We start from the raw sequence: 25,206 nt of genomic DNA, 5'->3' as shown, positions 1-25,206 counted from the left end.
CCCAGGGCAATGCCTTGACACATTGGTAATTTCCTGCGAGCTGTCCTGGTAATAATAACAATAATAATAGCTTATTGTCACAAGTAGGCTTCAATGAAGTTACTGTGAAAAGCCCCTAGTCGCCACATTCCGGCGCCTGTTCGGGGAGGCTGGTACGGGAATTGAACCCGCACTGCTGGCATTGTCCTGCATTCCAAGCCAGCTGTTTCGCCCACTGTGCTAAACCAGCCCCTAACTGGTGAGTCTGAGACAAAACGTTTTGATAGTTTATCTCTTTTTTTCAACAAAGCTCAATTTCTGCACTACCAAACGACAATTTAATTCTATAAACCTATAACTCAATGAAAATTTGAAACTCCTTCACCCAACAATAGATCTTAAACCTTACTTCGAAAGCCAAAGGAAAGGAGCTGCAGATGTTGGAAATCTGAACTAGAAACAGAAAATTCTGGAAATGCTCTGCAGGTTTGGTGGTATCTGTGGACATGTTAACTCCGCTTCTCTCTCCAAATATGCTGATGCCTGCTGAGATTTTTAAATTAAACCCTCTCCTCTTATGACAGTGTGACATTAGGAGATTTGTTTCAAAGTTGCTGCTATTTACTAAGGTGACAAGTTTCTGATGCTGGACAGTTTGGATCCGAGACCATCCTTCCTCCTCCACTCACATCTAGATTCTTAAGAAGCAATGAACAAGCGGGGATAATGTCCTTTATTAGTCAGATTGGATCAGTAATAACCAGAACCTGAATATGATGCCCCAAAATATCTAAAAGGACAGCACAATGAGTGAAATATTTCTTTATATTTCCTTTGAGATTTTTTGAGTTCTTTTTACTGTGCTATAAACTATACAATTGCTGATGAAATACGCTCACTATGATAACTGGTGCAAATTGATTTAAAAATCATTAACCCCTTGAGGTTAGTGTTTCCTCTGCATGTTTCGAACATGTGGATGTCGTCTGCTATACATCTGATACCAATCTCACTTCGCTGGCCCATTGCCCGATACAGAATTCAACAGATTTTTAAAAGAAGTCTATTAAAGGCTATTTTTGTCTCTGAACAAAATGTAAGAGGATGGGCAGGGAGTCTCACAGCTGGGCAGGAGGAGGCTATCCAGTCCATCGAACACATTCCACCATTCAATGCAATCATGGCTGATATGTAATCTAACTTATCTACCACCGTTGCCCCACTTCCCTTAATACCTTTGGCTAAGAAAAATCCATCAACCTCAGATTTAAAATTAACAATTGGTACCGCATCAATTGCCGTCTGCAGAAGAGAGTTCCGAACTTCTACCACTTTTTGTGTGGGAAAGTGTTTCCTCATGTCACTCCTGAAAGATCTGACCATATTTTAGACTTGGGACTCTAGTCCTTGACTCCCCAACCAGTAGAAATAGTTTCTCATGATCTAATCAACAGTGCCGCTTCATATCTTGAAACCTTGGATTAAATCACCCTTTAATCGGAGATCTGTGGAACATGGGCAAGGCAGTTCCAGTCTACAGTTTCCTGGAACCCAACTATTGTTTTAATTGGGATAGAGTGTTATAAGAATATTATGAGTGGGAGTAGATCATTCAGCCCCTCGGGCTTCTGACCTTCAACTAGATCATGGCTAACCTGAACCTCTACTTTATTCATCCACCTTTGCTCCATATATTTTGCTATCTTTACCTAACAAAAATATCTGTCTTGAAAGATTCAGTTGATCCCCCCACCTCCCTCCCCCAGCCTTTTGGGACAGGAAGTTTTAGATTTCTGCCGCCCTTCACGTGGAGACGTGCTTCCTGATTTCCTCTCTGAATGGTCTAGCTCGCACTTTAAGCTTGTTCTTCATTGTTCTGGACTCCTCCTGCATCTGGGAAAAATAATTTCTCTCTTACCAAGTCCGGAATTCTCCGGCCATTGCGAGTCACTTTTCCCATCGGCAGTGTACGCCCCACCCGTTGGTTTCACGTGGCGCGGGGTAGGCTCAATGGGAAATCCCATTGACAAGCGGTGGGAAGATAGAATCCCACCACCAGCGAATGGTGCGGCGCCAAGAAACACCCGGTCTGGGAGCTGGAACCCAGAGAATCCTGCTCCCAGTGTCTACTATCTTTTATCATATTAAACACCCCAATCAGGTTTTTAAAAAAAATCATTGACGGGATGTGGGAGTCGCTGGTTAGGCCAGCATTTATTGCCCATCCCTAGTTGCCCTTCAGAAGGTGGCGGCAAATTGCCTTCTTGAACCGCTGCAGTCCTTGAGGTGTAGGTACACCCACTGTGCTGTTAGGGAGGGAGTTCCAGGATGTTGCCCCAGTGAAAGTGAAGGAACGGTGATATATTTCCAAGGCAGGGTGGAGAGTGACTTGGAGGGGAACCTCCAGGTGGTGGGGTTCCCAGGTATCTGCTGCTTTTGTCCTTCTAGATGTAGTGGTCATGGGTTCGGAAGCTGCTGTCCAAGGAATGCAAAGGAATGCAAATCCGGGCAGCATGGTAGCGCAGTGGCTAGCACTGTGGCTTCACAATGCTTGGGTCCCAGGTTCGATATCCCACTGGGTCACTGTCTGTGCGGAGTCTGCAAGTTCTCCCCGTGTCTGCATGGGTTTCCTCCGGGTGCTCTGGTTTCCTCCCACAGTCCAAAGATATGCAGGTTAGGTGGATTGGCCATGCTAAATTGCCCTTAGTGTCCAAAAAGGTTAGGAGGGGTTACTGGGATAGGGTGGAAGTGAGGGCTTAAGTGGGTCGGTGCAGAATCGATGAGCCGAACGGCCTCCTTCTGCACTGTATGTTCTATGTTATGGTACCTGTCATTTAATTTAACCCTCTAATCCCTGGTGTTATTCTCGTTCAATTCTATCTTCGGGTGAGGTGAGGGACAAAACCAAATGGGGACAGATGAAATGGGGCAGAGGGAGGGAATGTGATGTTTGTTGGTGTTGAAAGGTATCAGAAGACCTTAATGTCTTTTTATGAATAACTAAAACCTTTACATCAATAAATTAGGACTGTACATCAATAGCTATATTAATAGCCTGCATGTTTGCTTCTGGGGCAGAGTTGATGAGCTGATGCTCCATCATCCTTATGGGTCAGGAGGGCAGAGTTAGGACAGGTCTGCAAACCCAACCTGGAAAAAACTTCCCGGGGACTTCAAATTCTTGGTTCAGGAAGATGTGTGAAGATGGGACTTATGATAGGAAAGAGTTCAGAGACTGGGCAGAATGGCTACCCCGGTGGCCCAGCATCTTGGCGAAGACAGCAAAAAATGGATAAAACAAAGAACAATCTTCCAGCCTTCACCCCTCAGACCACCTTACCCCACCCATACACTCCCAGTGCCCTATCTCCTCAAACCCATGCTTCTTCATGCCCTTCATGCCAACCTATGCCCCTCCCCATAGTCCTTTATAGCCCCTATCCCAATCCCAAGGCCCATTATAGTCACTCTGCCAACTTAATGCCAACTCATGTCAACTTATGCCCCCTACCACCCTTTGCCCTTACACCTACTTGTCAACTGACTGAGTAGCCACCATAGGTAGATCTAGGGCCCATGCTGAGACCCTTAAGTTACTCTAATTGATAAAAATCTAGTCACTATATTGGCCATTCATAATTTCCCTTTAAAAGGTGGGTTTGAGTCGTCTTCTTCGACACTGCAGTCTACGTGGTATAGGTACGGCCACAGTGGTTAAGAAGATAGTTCCAGGATTTCGACCCAGTGGCAGTGAAGGAATGATGATACATTTCCAAGTCAGGTGGTGTTTGACTTGGAGGGGAACTTGCAGGTGGTGGTGCTCCTATGTATCTGCTGCCCTTGTCCTTCTAGATGGTGAGGGCCATGAGTTGGAAAGGTGCTGTTGAAAGAGAGTTGTTAAGTTGCTACAGTGATCTTGTATATGGTACACACTGCTGCTACTGTGAGTTGGTGGTGGAGGGAGTGAATACATAAGGTGGTGGATTGTGTGGCAATGAAGCGGGCGGCTTTGTCCAGTTTCTGATCATTTGGTACCCCCCCCCCCCCCCCCCAACCCAGGATGAGATAGTGGGGGATTCAGCAATGGTAATGCCATTCAAAGTCGGGGAAGGAGATGGTTAGATTCTCTCTTGTTGGATATGGTCATAGCCTGGTACTTGGCATGAATGGTACTTGCCACTTAGCCTACATATTGTCCTGGTGTTGCTGCATATGGACATGGACTGTTTCGGTATTTGAGGTTGTTAATGGTGCTGAACATTGTGCAATCATCAGCGAACATCTCTACTTCTGACCTTATGATGGAAGGGAGGTCATCGATGAAGCAGCTGAAGATGGTTGGGTCGAGGCCGCTACCCTGAAGAATTCCTGCAATGATGTCCTAGGACTAAATGATTGACCTCCAACCATCACAATCACCTTCCTTTGTGCTCAGTATGACTCCAACTAGTGCAAATATTTCCCCCCAATTCCCATTAACTCCAGTTTTGCTAGGGCTCTTTGGTGCCAAACTTGGTCAAAGGATGCCTTGATATCAAGGGCAGTCACTCTCACCTCACCTCTTGAGTTCAGCTGTTTTGCCCATATTTGGAACAAGGCTGTAATGAGGTCAGGAGCTGAGTAGCCCTGGCAGAAACCAAGCTCAGTATCAGTGAACAGCTTATTGCTGAATTGGGCACCTTCCATCACTTTGCTGATGATTGAGAGTAGACTGATGGGGCGGTAACTGGCCTGGTTGGATTGTCCTGCTTTTTGTGGGTAGGACATATCTGGGCAATTGCCGGGTAGATGCCAGTTTGGTGGCTGTACTGGAACACTTGGCTGGAAGCGCGGGGAGCACAAGTCTTTAGTACTATTACTGCAATATTGTGAGGTCCCGTAACCTTTGCAGTATCCAGTGCCTTCAGCTGTTCCTTGCTATCATGTGCAGTGAATCGTATTGGCTGGTGACTGACATCTGTGATGCTGGGGACCTCAGGGGGAGGCCGAGATGGTTCATCCGCTCGACACCTCTGGCTGAAGATTGTTGCAAATGCTTCAGCCTTGTAATGTTTTGATTGTTCTGGACATCCCATTAGCCAAAATCAGATCTGACTGAGGCAGCTGCACTTTAACATGTGTATTTCCTCTGTGAATCATGGATGTGCACATTACAACCCGGCCCCATTTTCTCTCTGCGGAATTGGTGGGCACCGGATGCGGGGGCAGGACTTTTAGATCCAGGCCTCCGCTCCCATTTGACTAAGATGGAGAACCTTCCCATCTGCACAGAAAGCCTGAGCTTAAAATCAATAGATCGGAACATTTCCTCAATAATTAAAAAGGCAATAATAAATTCTTCCTCCTCTTGCGCCAGGCTTAGCCTGACACAATTTAAGGTTCTTCACAGAGCGCATATGACAGGGGCGAGGCTGAGCAGGTTCTTTGGGGTGGAAGACAGGTGTGTGAGGTGGTCAGTGAGCCCAGCAAATCACGGCCACATGTTCTGGGCGTGCCCGCCGCTGGATGGTTCTGGAGGGGCGTTGCGAGGACTGTGTCTAAGGTGATGAACACCCGGGTTAAGCCGACCTGGGGGTTAGCACTATTTGGGGTATCGGACGTGCCGGGAGTGCAGGAGGCGAAAGTGGCCGGTATTCTGGCCTTTGCGTCCCTGGTAGCCCGGCGGAGGATTCTGCTACAGTGGAAAGATGCGAGGCCCCCGAGCGTGGAAGCCTGGGTCAGCGACATGGCAGGACTCATTAAATTGGCGAGGGTAAAATTTGCCTTGAGAGGATCTGTGCAAGGGTTCTTCAGGCGGTGGCAACCGTTCCTGGACTTTTTAGCGGAGCGTTAGGAGGTGGGCAGCAGCAGCAATCCGGGGAGGTGTACTTTGTGTTTACTACTGTGGTTATTATGGGGGGTTTGTATATTGGGGGAATTCGTGATGTAGTTGTAATATGTTTATTTATGTGTTCTTTGTTTTTCTTTTTTCTGTAAGGGGGGAGGGTTTGTTGAAAATATGTAAAAATTTGAATAAAAATATTTTTTTAAAAGTCAAGAATGAATTCCTCGATATCCGTTGGAGATGATTTAGTCTCAATAGTTAATAACTTTATTCCAGTAGTTAATATTTTCCTTAATAATGACTGCATATATTAATAATTTGTTGCTTCAATTAACTACCCATATTATAATCCCAATAGTTGTTTTTCCATCACTAATTGACACTTTTAGATCAATTATTAATGATTTAATCACTCTGACTATACATTTCAATAAGTAATACCTTAATATCAAGTTAATATTTTATCCTGAATAATTAACACTTTCAAATCAATAATTCAGGCTTTGATGTAACAACTAATAAGTTACAATGGATACCTTTACAGTGGTGGTGAATGACTTTTCCTGAATAATTTGGTGTGTTGCATCAATTATTGATCTCATCACTTCAGAAACTGCTTTTCCGTCAATAATTAACACACTGATATTACAAAACATGGAAATTAATGGAAAATGCAGCAATTTTAAAAAAAAGGTTATTGCTGCATAGAAATCATAGGAATCTTAGAATCCTACAGTGCAGAAAGAGGCTATTCGGCCCATCCCGTTTGCACCGACCCTCCGAAAGAGCACTCCGCCTAGGTCCACTCCCCCACCCTCTAATCCCCTAACCCCACCTAATGTCTTAGACACAAAGGGGCAATTTTATCACGGCCAATCCACCTAACCTGCACATCTTTGGACTGTGGGAGGAAACTGGAGCACCCGGAGGAAACCCACGCACACACGGGGAGAATGTGCAAACCCCACATAGGCAGTGACCCGAGGCCAGAATTGAACCCGGGTCCTTGGCGCTGTGAGGCAGCAGTGCCTCTCACTGTGCCACCCTGCATAGTTTACATCTTATTTCCAAAGCCTGGTTGAACTCTGGACTGGTTGGCTGAGTGCCAGTTCGGTTTTGTGGATGGAATGTACCTGTAAAAATTGGAGGCCATGTGCGGTTAAGTCTGAATGTGAGCTTATTTCAAAAAGAACCTGATTGCCATGTAAGGTTTCATTGGAAAGGTCTATCTATTATCTGCTACTCACCGTCCTGCCACATCGGTTGTTGTGGAGGTTCATCAGTGCCCTGGCGTCCTTCTCCTTCTTCTCCTTGGCGTCCACAAAGGCTTTAGAGAACTTGATTCCATAGTTGATGTTGTCGCTGCAGCCTCCCCAGTCAAACTCCCCTCTCAGGTCCCGGGCTTTGCCCCTCTTGCGCGGGTCACAATTGCAGCTGTTCAGGTCTCCCTGGCTGCAGGCCCGTGTGATAGCGTACACAACCCCAGCGGACGAAATCGCATAGACAAAAGCTGCCTCTTGGCTACCTGAGGGGTGCAGGAGGAAATAGGGGGAGACATGTTTATAAATCGGATAATTGGGCATTTTCCTTTCCTAATTTAGAACATGAGTGAGGAACAATCAGGTCCAGTTTCCTTTATCTTATTCATTCACAGACATGGCATCTCTTGGCAAGATTGATATTTATCGCGTCTGCACAGTCACCCTCGAAATGGTGATGGTTTGTTTTTGTGGTGATCTGATCAAGGTGATCTGAGAGAATAGATAGTCTATTTCCTCTGTGGGAGAAGGGGTAAAGTGAAGAACTGGAGACTTAATCTTAAAATAACGGCCAGATTGTTCCGACTTCACCTTTTCACATGAAGGCTGCTGGAAATCTGTGAAAGTCTTTTTCTCAAAAGGTTGAGTGTGCGGGAGAACGACTGGAGCTTTCAAACTGATGTTGACGGATTCAAGGGACAGGAAACAAAGGTAAATGATGTGGCGATGGCGACCAGTTATGATCTAACTGAATGGTGGAATAGGCTCGAGGGGGTGAAACTCCTTCTATTCCCAATGTTCCCAAGGTGCTCCCACAATTCTGTTATGTCGTTGCAGGGTTTTGGTGCAGCGAAGGTGAAGGAATGGCGATGTGCGTCCAAGATGTGTCCAGGCTAGGGTGGTATGGGTGACTTGGCGGCAGGAGGGGGGTGGGATTTAACTGTCGGTGGCTGTGTCCCCACATGCCTGCTGCCCCTGTCCTTTTAAGGTGGTGTGGTGAATGTTATCACCATAGTATAAGCTGTCTGTGTAGCACTGTGGCCCAATGGTAATGTGATCTCCTTACAGCTATTGTACTGGAACCTGGTGGACTCCGCCTCTGGCTCCGCCCCCCCCTCAGACAGTATATAGACCGGCTGCCTGGGGGCGGTGCTCATTTGTACAGCAGACACAGGCCGGCAAGTTCTTGGTTAATAAAGCCTATGTTCACTCACTCTCATCGTCTTGCAGTGAATTAATGGTACATCAGGTGGTAGATGTCATAAACTTTGGGAAGGAGCCTTGACCCCAGTTGCTGGAGAGAATCCGCAGATAGCTCAGACCGCAGCCACAGTGCTCTGGCAATGGAAGAAATTAATGTTTTGCTGAGTGGGTCAGCTGCTCGTCAAATGGACTGTTTTGGATTCAGGAAATGGACAGTTTGATAGCTCAGCTATGTGACAGAAGTTGAAGTAAACATGAATGCAGTTTTACCCTCTCAATAACCGCAGCTGGATTGCACAATTGAGTGAGTGTGTTGGAGGGGGTGAGTTTATTTGGAGTGAGGCAATGTTTTGTTAAATAGCCCATGATAGGCGTTCTGAAAGCGTGAAAAATTAACCATTGTACAACAGCTTCAAATGCACTGATCACCAGTATCCCTGGGTATAGTGATTAGGATGATGTGGAGCTACCTGATGAAGGAGCTACGCTCCGAAAGCTCGTGATTCCAAATAAACCTTTTGGACTTTAACCTGGTGTTGTAAGATTTCTTACTAGAAACGGTGAGACTGCCTCCAGCATTTAACAACAATGACAATTAGTGTTAGTATTAAATTACATCTTTAACATCATGAAGCCTCCCATGGCTCTTCACAGGCATGTTACCAAACAGAAATTTGACACACAGACACGTAAGGAGAACGGGTGCCGAAAGGTTTGGTAAAAGAGGTGGATTTTAAGGAGTGTCTTAAAGGAGGCGGGAGGAGCGAGAGGCGGCAAATTTAGGGAGGGAATTCCAGAGTTTAGAACCTCGGCAGCTGAAGGCATGGGCATCTATGGTGGACGATTAAAATCGGGGATGCTCAGTAGGCCTGAATTTGATCAAGTGCATGAGGGGCATAGACAAAGTGGACAGTCAGAGATTTTGTCCCAGGGTAGAGGGGTCAATTACTAGGGGGCATACGTTTAAGGTGTGAGGGGCAAGGTTTAGAGGAGGTGTAAGTTTTTTTAGAGGAGAGGCAAGTTTTTTACACAGAGGGTAGTGGGTGCCTGGAACTCGCTGCCGGAGGAGGTGGTGGAAGCAGGGACAATAGTGATGTTTAAGGGGCATCTTGACAAATAGATGAATAGGATGGAAATAAAGGGAAACGGAACCGGAAGTGTAGAAGATTTTAGTTTAGATGGGCAGCATGGTCGGCGCAGGCTTGGAGGGCCAAAGGGCCTGTTCCTGTGCTGTACTTTTCTTTGTTCGTTATTCTTTGATCTTGGAGGCTTGTAGGACTGGAGCAGATTACAGGAATAGGGAGGGGTGAGGCCATGGAGGGTTTTGAAGTCAAGACGAAAATGTTAAAGTGCTATTTAACTCGGGGGAAATGTAGGCCTGTGAACAGATGCGTACCACAGGCAAAGCTTTAAATAGGAACATTTAATGGAACTAATATTTTTAAAACATAAAATAAGATGCAAAAGAAAAACGTATTTCCATTCCATTTTTCCCACACACGCAGTCTTTTACTATTCATTTTCTTGTGAAAGGTGTCAGGTTGCGTGTACATAATTTATTGAGGGCAACTAACTGCTAAGAAGGAAGCATAAACAGCAGTAAATCGGCAGGAGTCCCTCACTCACCAGTGGACACGTTATGTCACATTCTGATTTCACAACACATTCCGTCTATCACTGCTCTGTGCGAATGCTGTCATTTCACCGTGTTCCCACTCTCAGATTGCATCTGTCTCATCTATGACTGTTTTTATACTCTATTCCTCCCATTTGTTCTGATCCTGTCCTATTGCCAACACACACTTTGTGCACAGTTCCATAGGTCAGTAAAGCATTCTTCAAAACTGTCCTTTCCCTGTCTTCCGTTTTCCTTTACTCTTATCGGTCAGAGATCCAAGATGTTATCCTGGAATCCTGATACACTAGAAAGAAAACTTGCATTTATTGCACCCTGTGAAGAGGAGTGTTAGAGGGCAAAATTTGACACCACGTCACAGTTTATTCGAATAGGTGAGCCAAAGAGGCAGGTTGTAAAGAATATCTTAAAGGAGGAGAAGGGACAGCGAGATGAAGAGGTTTAAGGAGGGAGTTTCAAAACTTAATGGCCAGGCAACTGGAGTCATGGTCACCAATGGTAATGTGATAATTGGCTACAGTCTCCAAAGAGGCATCTCTCGCCATTAGAGAGAGAGAGAATTGAGTTATATATAGCTTGAGGGGCACCACTCCGCAAGTGTGGGGCAAAGCGAGGCGGCATGCCTCCATGAATTATCACCAATGGTTGAGTAATTAAAATTGGTGATGCTCAAGAGCCCTCAAGAATTAGAGAAGTCCAGATATCGCGAAGAGCTGTGGGAGGAGATTATAGGGATTAGGAGTGGCGACGCCATGGAAGGGTTTTCAATCAGAAACAACAATTTTAAAATTGAGTGATTGATTGATCAGGGATAAATGTGGGTTGGTTAGCAGAGGGGTGATGGGTAACACGGTGGCGCAGTAGGTTAGCACTGCTGCCTCACAGCGCCGAGGTCCCAGGTTCGATCCCGGTTCTGGGTCACTGTCCGGGTGGAGTTTGCACATTCTCCCCGTGTTTGCGTGGATTGTTGTAAAAACCTATCCAGTTCACCGATGTGTTTCAGGGGAGGAAATCTGTCATCCTTATCTGGTCTGGCCTACATGTCACTAGTCTGTCGCCTGGGGCTTATACCTTGAGCGGTGCCACTCCACATCGAGTGTGGCTGACCAGGAACCTCTCTCGCTCTTACCACAAGTCATTGGCGTGTTTGGAAGGGTTTTTCAGGTTGACACACTCAGCCTGTTAGGCCATGCTAGTAACACGTCTTCCTTGGACATCAAGTCCTAGGATGGGACTCGAACCTGGAGCTTCTGGTTCGGAGGCAGGGACGCTACCCACTGTGCCACAAGGCAACCACAGCAATGTGGTTGACTCTTAACTGCCTTCTGAAAGAGCCAGCAAACCATTCAGTTTTAAGGAAGACTGTGCACGGTTATAGGGGGAAGACAGGAGAATATATAAAGTAAATAGCTCCTATGGGTGCTGGTGCAGACATGAGGGGCTGAATGGCCTCTCTCTGTGCTGTAACAATTCTGCGATTCTGTGCAAAAGCTGTAAATCTGAATTGAGTCATTCCCAGGCCCGCACCTGTCCATACCCAACATTCAGCAAATGTACTTTCCATCCCTCTCTCCATATCGTCCTCCAACTCGATGACTCTCTGAGATATCTGCGCTCCTTCAGTTCTGGTCTCTTGACAATCCCCAAATTTTGATTGCTCCACCCTTGGTGGCTGTGCCTTCACTTGCCCTGACCCAAAGCTCTGCAATTCCCTCCTTAACACTTTCAGCCTCTCTACCGTACCTCCCTCCTTTAAGTTGACCAATCATCTGCCAGAATACCTCCTAATGGGGCCCATTGTCAAATTTTGTTTGATGATGCTCCTGTGAAGCATCCTTTTATACAATTGAATACCCTAAAGGTGCAAGTTGTTGACATACAATTGAAACATAACCTCCTCCCCTTTGTATTCTTCCCCATTGCGATGAGGGCCAACACTTCATTCGCCTTTTTGATTGAATTCGGCACCCATCCTCGAGTTTAGCCGTTTGAGTACTTGAACACCCGAATCCCTTTGCTCCCCCTACCTCCCTGCTTTCTCGCCATTTAGCAAATGCACAAGATCTTTTGTGGATCGAGCGTGGACAAGTTCACACTTCCCCACAATGAACTTCATTTACCACTTATGTCCACCCATGTCTCTTTGTAACGTTCTGCTCTGATCAATGTATTGTGTCACTGAACATAGTGTCAACGACAAAACTTTGATACAACTTACTATTCCTTCATCTAAGTTGGTGAGAAATATGAAGGAGAGCTAAAACCCTGATAAGGATCCCTGGGAACCCCAATTGTCTTCCACCACTTGGAGACTCTCCCAAAAAACTGATGACGAGTTTCACAAGATTATTTCCAACTCTGTATGCATTTAATTTTCTTTAATGATCTCTTTAATGATGGAGGTGTAGACTCCATCTACACCTCCCACTGCCTGGGGAAAGCGGGCAGTATAATCAAAGATCCCTCCCACCCGGCTTACTCACTCTTCCAACTTCTTCCAGCGGGCAGGAGATACAGAAGCCTGAGAACACGCACGAACAGACTGAAAAACAGCTTCTTCCCCACTGTCACCAGACTCCTAAATGACCCTCCTATGGACTGACCTCATTAACACTACACCCTGTATGCTTCATCCGATGCCAGTGCTTTTGTAGTTACATTGTATATGTTGTGTTGCCCTATTATGTATTTTCTTTTATTTCCTTTTCTTCTCATGTACTTAATGATCTGTTGAGCTGCTCGCAGAAAAATACTTTTCACTGTACCTCGGTACACGTGACAATAAACAATCCAATCCAATCCAATCTTGGGCAGAACCTTATCAAATTCTATTGGAAGTCGACATAGTCAACATTTATTGATAGGCCCCATTTCATCATCTTTGTGACCTCCTGGAAAATCTCAACCAGATTAGTCAGACATGACTCTTCGCAAATGCACGGCGATTCTGTTTGAGTGGCGGATGCCTGTCCTGTCCAAGTGTTCAGTCAATCTATCGCCAATGGCCAATCCCAGTAATTCCCCTATAATTCACATTTGATTAATTGCGTGATAGTCTGTTGAATGTGAAATTTGCCATGGAACCACACCAAGAGGGATTCGACTGAACATTTCTGGGGCTGGGCTGGTGGACCTGAAGGTGATGGGAGCTGAGAAAAGAGCTGCCTTTTAAAAATAATAATAATAATCTTTCTATTGTCACAAGCTTACATTAACACTGCAATGAAGTTACTGTGGAAAACCCGTAGTCCTCACAACCCCAGCATCCACAGCCTTCTGAGGCAGAGAGATTTAATTCAGTACCCTTTGTATGAAAAAATGCTTCCTGAATTCACACTGGTGTGGCGGGCTCTAATTTTAAGACTATGCTCCATTGATCTGGACTCCTGCACTAGAATGGGTGGCATGGTGGCACAGTGGTTAGCACTACTGCCTCACAGGGCCAGGGACCTGGGTACGATTCCCGGCTTGGGTAACTGCCTGCGTGGAGTTTGCACGTTTTCCCTGCGTCTGTGTGGGATTACCTCTGGGCGCTCCGGTTTCCGCCCATAAGTCCCGCCAGACATGCTTATTAGGTGAATTGGACATTCTGAATTCTCCCTCTGTGTACCTGAACAGGCGCCGGAATGTGGCGACTAGCGGATTTTCACAGTAACTTCATTGCAGTGTTAATGTAAGCCCACTTGTGACACTAATAAAGATTATTATTAAAAAATATTTGTTCGAGTCAATGATTGCTTATATTCCCTTGAGCTTAGACAGTGGATTGAATCAAGGTGCTTAAAAGGATAATAATATTCTCTCTATCTGCAGAATCAATTTACTTCACTATTTTAAACACAGAGTAGATTACCCCTGAAACAGCATTATGTCAAGTTTTAATTGCAGCTTATGCTTGGACTTTCTCAGCACCATAGCCCTATAGAATGGACAGGGGGATATCTGCCCTGTCCCCAGAGGGGTAGTGAAGTCTTTACCATTACAGTTACTGACTGGGGCCCTGCAGATTTGCAACAAGTTACTCCCTGAATTATTTCTGTTTGACTTTTCACCAGTTTGTCTGTGGAAATATTTACATCTCTTATTACTGTTTACACAACTTGGCATAAAGACATGCTCCAACTTTAGCTAGTTTAGGAGAGCAGCCCGCTGCCTGACCCCTCGTAAAACACGTGCTCCCTCTCTCGATCTCCCTCTCTCTCGCTCAGAGCTGTTTAAGCAGTGATGATACACAAATATTGATCAAAACAGCATCGATGAACATTTATGGTGTTTTCCCCTGAGCATGCTGATACCCAGAACCAATGACAACTATTTGTGTGTGAGTGAGTGTATGTCTGAGTCTGTGTGTGTGTACATATCAGTGTATGTGTGAGTGTGTGTGACTGTGTTGTATCAGTGTGTGTGTGCATCTGTGAGTGTTTTGTGAGTGCGTGAATGTTTCTGAGTGTATGTTTGTGTGTGTATATATGTGAGTGTGTGTGACTGCCTGTGTGTATATATGTGAATTTGTGTGTGTGTGAGTGAGTGTGTAGTGTATGTGTTTGAGTGCGTGAGTTTCAATGTGTGTGTGTTTGCGTGTGTGCAATTGAGTGGTGCGGTGTGTGTGTTTGAGCATGTGTGTTGTGTGTGTGTTGCATGTGTGTATGAGTGTGTGTCTTTGAGTGTGCTGTGTGCATGTGTGTTTGAGTGTGTATGCATGTTTGAGCATGTGTGTGTGTGTGCCTTTGACTGTACGTGTCTGAGTGTGCTGTCAGTGTTTGAGTGTGCGTTGTTTGTGTTTGAATGTGTGCGTTTGAATGCGTGTTTGAGTGTGCTGTGTGTGTTTGAGTGCGTGTGCATGTGTGTGTGTGTCTGCCTTCCAATTAAAATCAATGTGACATTTCTAATGTGTTAATTATTAAAACGTTTTTTAAAGCATTAGTTTCAACAGCGTCATACACAGCATGTCCCCGAGTGATTTGCAGCTAATGAAGTACTTTGAAATACAGTCACAGTTTCTCACGAAGGAAACACGGCAGCCAATTTGAACACAGGAAGATCCCACAAATAATAATCTGTTTTAGTGATGTTGATTGTGGGATAAATATTGATCAATACATTGGATAGAACCCCTCCTACTCTTCTTCAAAATAAAACCCATGGGAACTTCCACCTGCACCTGATGGGGCCTCTGTTTAACCTCTGATTAGGAATAAATGCCATCCACAGTGCAGCACTCCCCCAGCAGTTGTAGATTTCTGTGCTGAAGTCTCCTGGAGTGAGAATTGAACCCACAACCTTCTGACTCAGAGAGAAGTGTGGCCGGTAATGCAAATTGCGGCAGAAGTGACTGAGATCCTGCCCCTTCAATGTAAATGATCACCAGGAATCTGTGGCCACTGCTGATGGAACACCCTGCTCAGGCTTGTTGATGTCTTGTGCATGTTTGCTCCTGTGAAAGGAGCATTATTTACTCCAACGTGAGATTTCAATCCCTCATAGATTTCATTCCTTACACCTTTAATAAAACAGCCATTTAGGGTGGGATTTGCTGGCTGTTCACTGCGGCAGGAAAATCCCAATCCCACACCGGCACACGGGTTTTCCGGGAACGAGGGGTGCTGCCATCCCCGTTGACAAAGGCGGGGTGGTGGGGCGCCTGCCCTGCCGAAAAACATGTGGCGGGCTGGTGGGTAAATCCCGCCCTAATTGATTATGGGCGACTGATAGTTTGATCGATTGAATACCTGCAGAATATTCCGCACACACCATCAATGAGAGGCCTGAAATATAGGATAGGAGATTGCAGAATTACAGAGAATTACAGCACAGAAGCAGGCCATTCAACCCAACTGGTTCATGCTAGCATTCATGCTTCATACGAGTCTCCTCCCAACCCTCTTCCTCTCACCCTATCAACAGATCCTCCATCTTCCTCCCACCTGGGTTTTATTTAGCTCCCTCTTAAATGTATCTATGTTATTCACCTCAACTATTTCCGCATAGGGGCTGGTTTAGCACAGTGGGCTAAACAGCCGGCTTGTAATGCAAAACAAGTCCAGCAGCGCGGGTTCAATTCCCGTACCGGCCCCCCCCCGAACAGGCGCCGGAATGTGGCGACTGGGGGCTTTTCACAGTAACTTCATTGAAGCCGACTTGTGCCAATAAGCGATTATTATTATTCCTTCTCAAACTATCCCTCTCACCAGGCTGAACACTTCCCATGTCCCGAATGAAGATCTTCACTTTGTAAAAAGAATGGTTCTTTCATGTGAAGCGGGCCTCGCTGGCTGGCCCAGCATCTGTTGCCCATCCCTAATTGCCCTTGAACTGAGTGGTTCGTTCGGCCATTTCAGAGGGCACTAAAGAGGCGACCGCATTACCCTGTGCCCGGAGTCACAGTGTAGGCCACACCAGGTTAGGACGGCAGATTTCCTTCCCTAAAGGCCATTAACGGACCAGATGGATTTTTAAAACAATTGATGGTAGCTTCATGGTCGCCATTACTGAGACTAACTTTCAATCCCAGATTTATTGACTGAATTAAAATTCCGCCAGCTACCGGGGTGGGATTTGAACCCATGTCGCCGTTAGCCTGAGCCTCTGGAGGATTAGTATTCCACTGACAGCATCCACTTCTCCCGTTCGATTCTTAAAATTTGCGGATGATTTGTGTGCAGTCCCTTTAATTCAGGACGGCGCCTTTGAAGAAAACATTTCCAGAAAGTAGTGTGCTGGCCAAGATTCTGCACCCAGCAGCTCGAGGGAGCTTTTGATATTCTGCAGACTGTTGGCTTAGAGTTGCCACACTTGAAAAGCACAGCCAGCAATTCCAGCCAGGAATCTGAGTGCCTGCCATTTGCCTTCATTGCACGAGATCTGCAGCAGTGCGCATTCTAAGAACCAGCTTACAACCTGTGGCACCTCACAGGATTCAGCCATTTGGCTGCAGTAGAAACACATCTTAAATGGGGCAATGAGCTCAAATATTTAATAGAGAAAAATAATTTACATTTATGGAGGGCCATTCAAGGCATTTTTTCCTTTATTCTTTCATGGGATATGGGCAACATGGCAGCAGAAGTGGCTAGCAATGTGGCTTCACAGCGCCAGGGTCCCAGGTTCGATTCCCCGCTGGGTCGCTGTCTGCGTGGAGTCTGCACGTTCTCCCCGTGTCTGCGTGGGTTTCCTCCGGGTGCTCCGGTTTCCTCCCACAGTCCAAAGACGTGCAAGTTAGGTGGATTGGCCATGATAAATTGTCCTCACCAAAGAAGGTGAGGAGGGGTTATTAGGTCACGGGGATAGGGTGGAAGTGAGGGCTTAAATGGGTCGGTGCAGACTTGATGGGCCAGAGACCTCCTTCTGCACTGTATGTTCTAAGTTCTATGTTCTAACACAGGAGGGAAACAGTCGCTCATTGGGGTTTTCACAATGATTGGCCTGCGGATAGGGCAGTGAGTGAGCTCTCGGATATAGACCGTCAATTAAAGGTCTTTGTGCTTGGAAAGGAATGGCAAAATGCCACAGTGGGTAAGGGAGGGTGCGCTTCAATATGGAAGCACCAGCTCTCCACATTTTTCAAACCTCAATTAATAAACAGTTTTTGCGCCTTGGCCACCACTGTGGGAAGGGGGGTGGGGGTTAGGGGGGGGGGGGCGGGGGGCATTTGTAGGGCAGCCTGTGGCTACTCCTGCTCCCAGGCAAAGGGCTGCCTGGAGCACTGGTACCCGGCCGGTTGCTGGGAGGCCACGGGCTGGATTCTCCGCCCCAGGATGCCTGGAATGCGTTCCCCGTTGGGACGGAGAATCGGGTGTTGGGGCAAAATTAGGATCGGTGCTGGGCGCCGACCTGAACGTGATGCTCTGACCTCTCACTGGCAAGGTGAATGAGTTCATAATGACCCATTTGCATCTATTTAATGGGCCCAGCGCCTTATGCTCTGCTCTCCCGTGATTCTCTGTTCCCCGCCACAGGAAATCACATGTGCGCGGTTCACGTGTGGTCTGTATTATCGTGGCCCTGGCATGCTGCACCTCCACCATGAGCTCCCCCATGCCAGCGTCACGATGGTAGACACCATCCGAGCCCATCTGACGGCCCAAACCCCCCTGCATCGCACATCAACCCCGCTCTCCCCACCCCCTGACACTGCACAGCAGCCCTCAACCACTGGATTGCCTGGATGTGCCAACCCCACCCCCAAGGTCAGGGGTGACCCAGCCCGCCTCCTGCAGGGACCCCTGTAATAGGGAAACGCCCCCCAGAGACTCCTGTGATAGGGATCGCAGTCTAGACTGGGGCAGCGGGAAGCATTATAGCTGAAATATAGCAGTTCCATGTGTCCATTCCTCGAAGGAGAGAAGCTATACCTGTGTCTGGTTCCCATAGGTCCACTATCTGCAAGCCATTCATAGCTTTTGAGTAGTGGTCTGTGATTTACAACTCATAAAAACCATCTGCAGCTTTGATCCAGTCATATTCTATCACACTTCAGTGGCCTAAGTGGTGAAACCCCAATGTTTTTAATCATTGACCACATCAAAGAGATGTAAGTGCACTAAGTGCATTCCAATTGCTCAAGAGTATAATTTTACTGCACTTTTCTCAAGGTGGCGGCCTGATATTGGGAGTCCCTGGGAATCCTTCCTAATCCACACCATGCATAAATTTTCATGACGTGGAACACTGAATTATATCCCACTTTACGAATGTGAAGGGGATGGTAAAACTGGCGCAACTCAGCTCCGGCAGTAGAACATAGTCTCCCAAATGAAGAACCAGCCCCATGTTCTGGGCATCAAAATGATTTCTTGCTGCCTGTAGAGTCTGATGACTAACTGGAAAAAACACGTTGAATTCAGCTCAATAGGCTCTTAATGAACGTGATTTGTACTTCTTGCTACACCCAAATTATCTCTGCAAAAGTGCCCCAGAGGCCTTAAGCCGCCTTTTAACTAGCGTGCCTGTTTTTTTAACGGTTGTCCACCACTGATTCCGGCCTTGGCAGAGGTTCAAATCCAACCCTATTTCTTTTGTCAGGTTTTTCATTACCTGTCCTCACGTCTTTGATTTTGGTTTGATGGCCATTTTGGTCTGAGTCACCGTCGATGGGACATTTTTCAATATTTAGGGAATTATATAAATGTAAGTTGTTGCAATGTGGGTAATCATGGCAACCAATGTGCAGGTCAGAAACATCGCACACACAGAAATTAGATAAAGGAACAATTGGGCGGCATGGTGGCACAGCAATCCGCACTGCTGTCTCACAGCACCAGGGACCCGGGTTCGAGCCCGCCCTCGGGTGACTGTACGCGTGGGTTTCCTCCGGGTGCTCTGGTTTCCTGCCACATGAGCAGGTTAGGTGGATTGACCATGCTAAATGTCCCTTAGTGTCCAAAGGTTGGGTGGGGTTACAGGAATGGGGCAGGTGTGTGGACCTAAATTAGGTGCTCTTTCAGAGGGTTTGGTGCAGACTCGATGGGCCGAATGGCTTCCTTCTGCACTGTAGGGATTCTATGAATTCATCTGTTTCAGTAATAGTGATTCGTTGATAAATGTTAACCAGGACAGATAGAAACCCCCTGCTCTTCTTTGTATACTGACATGGGATTATTTATGTCCACCTAAACAGGCAGATGGAAGCCTCAATATAACATCTCAACCAAAAACATCTCTTCTGATAGTGTGACACTCCTTTTATACTGCATTGAGATATAAAACTTAAGAACCTACACTGCAAAATTCCAAAATACCACAACCCATCCATGCTCTTATAAATAAAGCCACCATAATCCCAGATGACCATAGGCTGCTTTTCCCATTCAGGGGAAGAGCTGACTGGTGGTGATTTAACCTGAGGGTCACCGCACCTCAGGCGAGGGGCATGGTTGAGAAGGCAGGGCTTTCATGAATAACCTCAGCCGGTACGGAGTATCGAACCCACGCTGTTGGCCTCACCCTGCATCACGAACCAGCTGTCCAGCCAACTGAGCGCATGGGGAGACATAGCGGTATTGTTTCTGGATTAGTAATCCAGGGACCCAGGGTGATGTTCTGGCGACCTGGGTTGGAATCCCACCATGGCAGATTAGTGAAATTTGAAGATAATAAAAAATCTGGAAATAAAAGTCTATTGATGACCATTGAAAGTCTAATGACCATGAGCGATTGAAGTTCACTAATAATCTGATTCACCAATGCCCTTTCGGGAAGGAAATCTGCCATCCTTACCTGGCCTGGCCTCCAGATCTGCAGCAATGTAGTTTAGTCTTAACTACCCTCTGATAATGGCCTAGCAAGCCATTCAGTTCAAGGGCAATTAGGGATGGGCAATAAATACTGGACCAGCCGGCGACGCCCACATCCGACGAACAAAGAATAACAAAACTATTTGAATCATCCGAAGAATAACATTTAGAAATTCAAATGGAATTGAGTCACCTCCTGCTTGGAAGTGAGTCCATCCCTGTTAATATTAGGGTGGTTAACTGTGGCTGGACATATATTTCTGGAGTTTCACATGATGTCATGCCTTCACATACCAATTGGAAATGGATAGACTTTTCATTACCCCATTAGATGATTCTTGATTCCCCCATCACCTATATTTTTTTTATTACTGGCAAATCATAGAATCTACACTGCAGAAGGAAGCAATGCGGCCCATCGAGTCTGCACCGGCCTTTAGAAAGAGCAACTTACTTAAGCCCACACCTCCACCCTATAGCCATAACCCAGTAACCCCACCTAACCTTTTTGGACACTAAGGGGCAATTTTGCATGGCCAATCCACCTAACCTGCACATCTTTGGACTGTGGGAGGAAACCGGAGCACCCGGAGGAAGCTCACGCAGACAGGACATGCAGATGCCACACAGACAGTGACCCAAGCCGGGAATCGAACCTGGGACCCTGGAGCTGTGAAACAACAGTGTTAACCACTGTGCTACCGTTCCACCCATTTATAAAATAAAGCTATGAAAGAGTCAAAAAAGTTTTACAAATATATAATTATTTTTCGTGACCATTTGATTTTTCACAGCAGTGTCCTGAAGTCTCCAGGGAAATCCTAGAGGGTTGGCAACCCTAGTTACTATTAATGTAAGGGTTGAGTTTAAATTGAATAGCCAAATGAGAGTTTGAGTGGGGTGTATATTAAAATGGTAGACATTTTAACACCAATGTGTTTCCTTTCTTACTCCAGGCATTCTCCAGCTTTGCTTCCTTACCATTTAATCTTGAAAGTTTTTTGGGGAAAAAAACAACTTACTACGCAACATTACTTTGCCAAATACAGTGTGGTCCCGGGCCAGGGTGCTACAGTTCCATCGATGGTGTCGGAATTGGTGCTGGCATTCACGGATCCACTCCTTGGCTCCTTCTCCAATTGACTGCATGATATCCGGGTGCTTCTGACACAGCTGCCGCTGTTTGTTGACCAGTCCTGGGATGTTGTCACAGATCACTCGTGCTCCAAGAGCTCCAATGTACCTGTGGGAGAGATCAGCGCCATTAGATCACATCACATTACGCAAACGTCCCGAATACCATTTCAAATAATCTGCTTAAGTGTTATCGAATTATACAGCACAGAAGGCAGCGATATGACCCATCGCGTCTTTGCACTCTCTTTGAAAGAGATATCCAGTTTGGCCCCCTTCCCTCTGCTCTTTCCCCATAGCCCTGCAAACATTTGCTTCCCAAGTTGGAAAGAATACAACACAGGATGTGGGCATCAACAATTTCTTTCCCCTCCTCAATGGCCTTGAACTGGGTGGCATTTCAGAGGGCAGGTAACAGTCAACTACATTGACCACGGGCCAGACCAGGTAAGGATGGCGGATTTCCTACCGAAATGAGGTTAGTGAACTAGACGGGTTTCTACAACCATTAATGATAGTATCAGAGTCACCATTACTGAGACTAGTTCCAATTTCAAGTTTTATTAATAGAATTTAAATTCCACCAGCTGCTCAGCTGGGATTTGAATCACTGTCCCCAAAATGTTAACCTGGAATACTAGTCCACTATTACCACCACACCACCTTTTAAAAGTCAACCACATTGCTGGAGTCACATGTAGGCCAGACCAGGAAAGAACAGCAGATTTCCTTCCCTAAAGGAAATTAGCGAATCAGATTGGTTTTTATAACAATGGTTGCCATTTAACTCTTAATTCAGATTTTGGTTTAATTTCCATCACCTGCCGTGGTGGGATTTGAACTCAGGTCCCCAGCGTGTTACCCTGGGTCTCTGGAATAGTAGTCTTGCGACAATACCGCTATGCCATTGCCTCCCCCTTGATGCTAGTGAATCTGCTTCTCTCGGGTAACACTTCTAAATCATAACATCTCGCACCATAAAATAATTTATCTTCCTCTCCCTGGCTTCATTTTGCCAATAATCTTCAACCCTGCTTACCAAACCCTCCCGCCTCTAAAACGTTTTGCCCTATTTATTTTACCGAGCCCCTTCACAATTATAAACTCTTAAATCTCCGCTGCGATCGACTGCTTAATGAAATGAAAAGAAAATCGCTTATTGTCACAAGTAGGCTTCAAATGAAGTTACTGTGAAAAGCCCCTAGTCGCCACATTCCGGCACCTGTTCGGGGAGGCTGTTACGGGAATTGAACCGTGCTGCTGGCCTGCCTTGGTCTGCTTTCAAAGCCAGCGATTTAGCCCTGTGCTAAACAGCCCCTAGTTTAAATGATTTAACCTGAGAAAATTATAATTAAAATAAAGAAAATTGGGGTAAGTTTTCGGAAGCGGGAGGGTGCAAGTGAAAGTGGGTCGGCTGCCCATCACACTCCCTGCTGGAGCTTTGTTCCCAGTCTTGAGTGGGGTCTATTAGAGAGACTGATGTGCTATCATCGTTTACCTCCTGCTGAAAGCAAAGACATACTCCCACGTATTCACGTGGCTCCTGCCCACTATTTTCCATTCGCAATTCCCATGTCTCCACCTATGATGGGAGCTCCTCAGATGAAAGATATCAGACTGTAATTATGTCCTCCTGCCATTGGAGGTGCTGCAGCAAGAGGGTGCATTTCTAACATGAGGGGGGAGGATTCTCTGCTGCCCGCCGCTGTTAGCGGAGTTTCCGATATGGCGGAGCTCTCGGGTTGGGCACCCATCCCGTTGCGATGCGCCGGTCCCCGGCGGTGGCGGCATCGACCTTCGTGCCCCGTGCCAGCGGGAGGGTACATATGGGTCATTTGGACCCATTTAAATCCTATTAACGAGCTTCGCACCATATTCTCCTTGCCTCCTCTGGCCCTCTGGGCCGGGATTTATGTGGGTGTGGATTGGTAAAAGTGTTTGCCAGTGTTGCCCTCCCGTGGTAGACCTTGTGGTTAGCCAAAGTATTTAATGTAGGTGCCTCAAATTCCATCAGAGGGCCCCTCCCCCCAACAACGCAAATCCTGCCTAGCCCACCCTCAGCCCCCCATTAGACCACCCCATCAGACCCCCCAAGCAGAGACCTCCACCAGACCCCCCCATCAGAGACCCCCAACCAGAGACCTCCACCAGACCGCCCCATTAGACCCCCATCAGAGACCCCGACCAGAGGCCTCCCACCAGGCACCCATATAAGAAACCCCCCCATGAGACCCCCCATATCAGAGAATCCCCATCAGAGGCCCCCATATCAGAGGTTTCCCCATCAGAAACCCCCATATTAGAGACCCCAATACAAGAGACCCCCCCCATCAGAGACCCTTCATCAGAGACCCCCTCCATATTAGAGACCCTTCCCATAACAGACACACCCCATCAGAGAATCCTCCACATCAGGGACCCCAGCTCCCCCCCCCTCCCCCCCCCCCCATCCCCTTCACAATCAGCCATTCCTGCCTGGAAGCTAAAGAGCAGTATGGGCAGAAACAGTGAAACATCATTGCTTTTTCACTCACATGTTCCTTACACCTGCTGCCTCAGACAAAGGTGCAGAAAGCAACAGCTGTTACTTCATAGAAATCCAAAACATCACAAGGCTTTAAATCCTCTCAGGTCCTTTAATCTGCATGTCTTCTATTTACTTTCAAAGAGACAAAGCTTTTAGTAGGCTGCAATTGTCAGGGTAATAGCTTCAAGACTTCCAGGTGCCTGTATTGTTTATTTTCATTTCCCTTCATGCTTGAATGCACCTCAAGAACACTGCTTTGAACCTAACCTCAATGCTTATAAACATCTAGGAGTTAAGTGCTTTCACTTTCTCTTTTCTCAGCAGAAAACACTTAACTGCGTTTGATGTGGTCAGGAGCTGTCATCATAGGGAGGGTCTCTGATATGGGGGTGTCTGTAATATGGGGAAGTCTCTGTTATGGGGGTCTCTTGTGGGATGGTATCTGATGGGGGGTCAGTGAGGCACGTCGGGTCACCCTCGTGTGCGTGGTGTGTAGCGGGATGCAGTGTGTGTAACTTGACCCAGCAATTCCCATGGTAGGGAGGGGGGAGAAGGATGCCCCTATTTGTCAGCATGGGGCGGGGGGCAGGATTTGCGTTGTTGCGGGGGAAGGGTCCAGCCGCCGGACCATGCCACAGGGCCTCCGATAGTGGGATTCAGAACGGAATCCCTTGCTCTCACAGCCATGCTTGAATTTGCATTGTTAGGGAGAGTGAATCGCTTCAGGGTACCCTGCATAGTGCCAGCACAATCCAGAAGTGATTCAGTTCCAGCAATCTCCCAAATGGAAAATGCAGCCCATGATGGTTACAGAGTTTGTATTCATTAGAGTGATGAACGGAAGGATTTGTAATACAAATACAAACAATAAGAACAGAAATTATAGATTTAAAGTGAGGACAGAATTAAATCTGGATGACTTGGTCCACTTATTGCTCACCCTTCAAGATCCTCCACATGGTACTCTGGGCAAAGTCATAACACTCTGCCTTTATACTGGAGCACAGGGACTTTTCAAAACATATTAAATGTTATAATTAATTTAAAAGAACAGTTCTGAGTAAGGTCACTCAACCTGAAACCTTGGGTGCGTTTTAATGACCTCTTCGCGCCCGACATGGTGTCGGGACGAAGACGTTGAATTTCACGAGAAGCCTCTTGTGAGATTTGCGATGCTCGAAACACCTCATGAGACTTGACAAAATTGCATTAAAATCATTTAAATATGCGTTTGCGGGATTCTCCCGGTGCCCAGGACCTAATCTGGTGCTGGCCTCAACTGCACTTTCCTCTTTGCCCGCATAACCCTTGTCTATCAAAAATCTGACTATCTCTGACTTGAATAAATTCAATAACCAGCCTCCACTGCTCTCTGTGGAAGTGAATTGCACAGACTAACAAATCTCTGAGAG

General features: G+C 46.5%; 1 protein-coding gene across 1 annotated transcript in view; it reads right to left on the bottom strand.

Moving 5' to 3' along the window:
- wnt2bb (wingless-type MMTV integration site family, member 2Bb) overlaps nucleotides 1-25,206 on the bottom strand; it is a 70,213-nt gene that overhangs the window by 27,904 nt on the left and 17,103 nt on the right. Inside the window, exons 2-3 of the mRNA XM_072480152.1 lie at nucleotides 21,156-21,376; nucleotides 7,051-7,328 (exon numbers count right to left, since the gene is read on the bottom strand). Of these exons, the coding sequence (XP_072336253.1) occupies nucleotides 7,051-7,328; nucleotides 21,156-21,376 (499 nt within the window). The remainder of the gene's footprint in view (nucleotides 1-7,050; nucleotides 7,329-21,155; nucleotides 21,377-25,206) is intronic.

The sequence above is a fragment of the Scyliorhinus torazame genome, chromosome 17, assembly GCF_047496885.1.
Source record: "Scyliorhinus torazame isolate Kashiwa2021f chromosome 17, sScyTor2.1, whole genome shotgun sequence".
Classification (NCBI taxonomy): Eukaryota; Metazoa; Chordata; class Chondrichthyes; order Carcharhiniformes; family Scyliorhinidae; genus Scyliorhinus; species Scyliorhinus torazame.
Note: the sequence above shows the minus strand (reverse complement) of the source record. Positions and strands in the feature narration are given on the sequence as shown.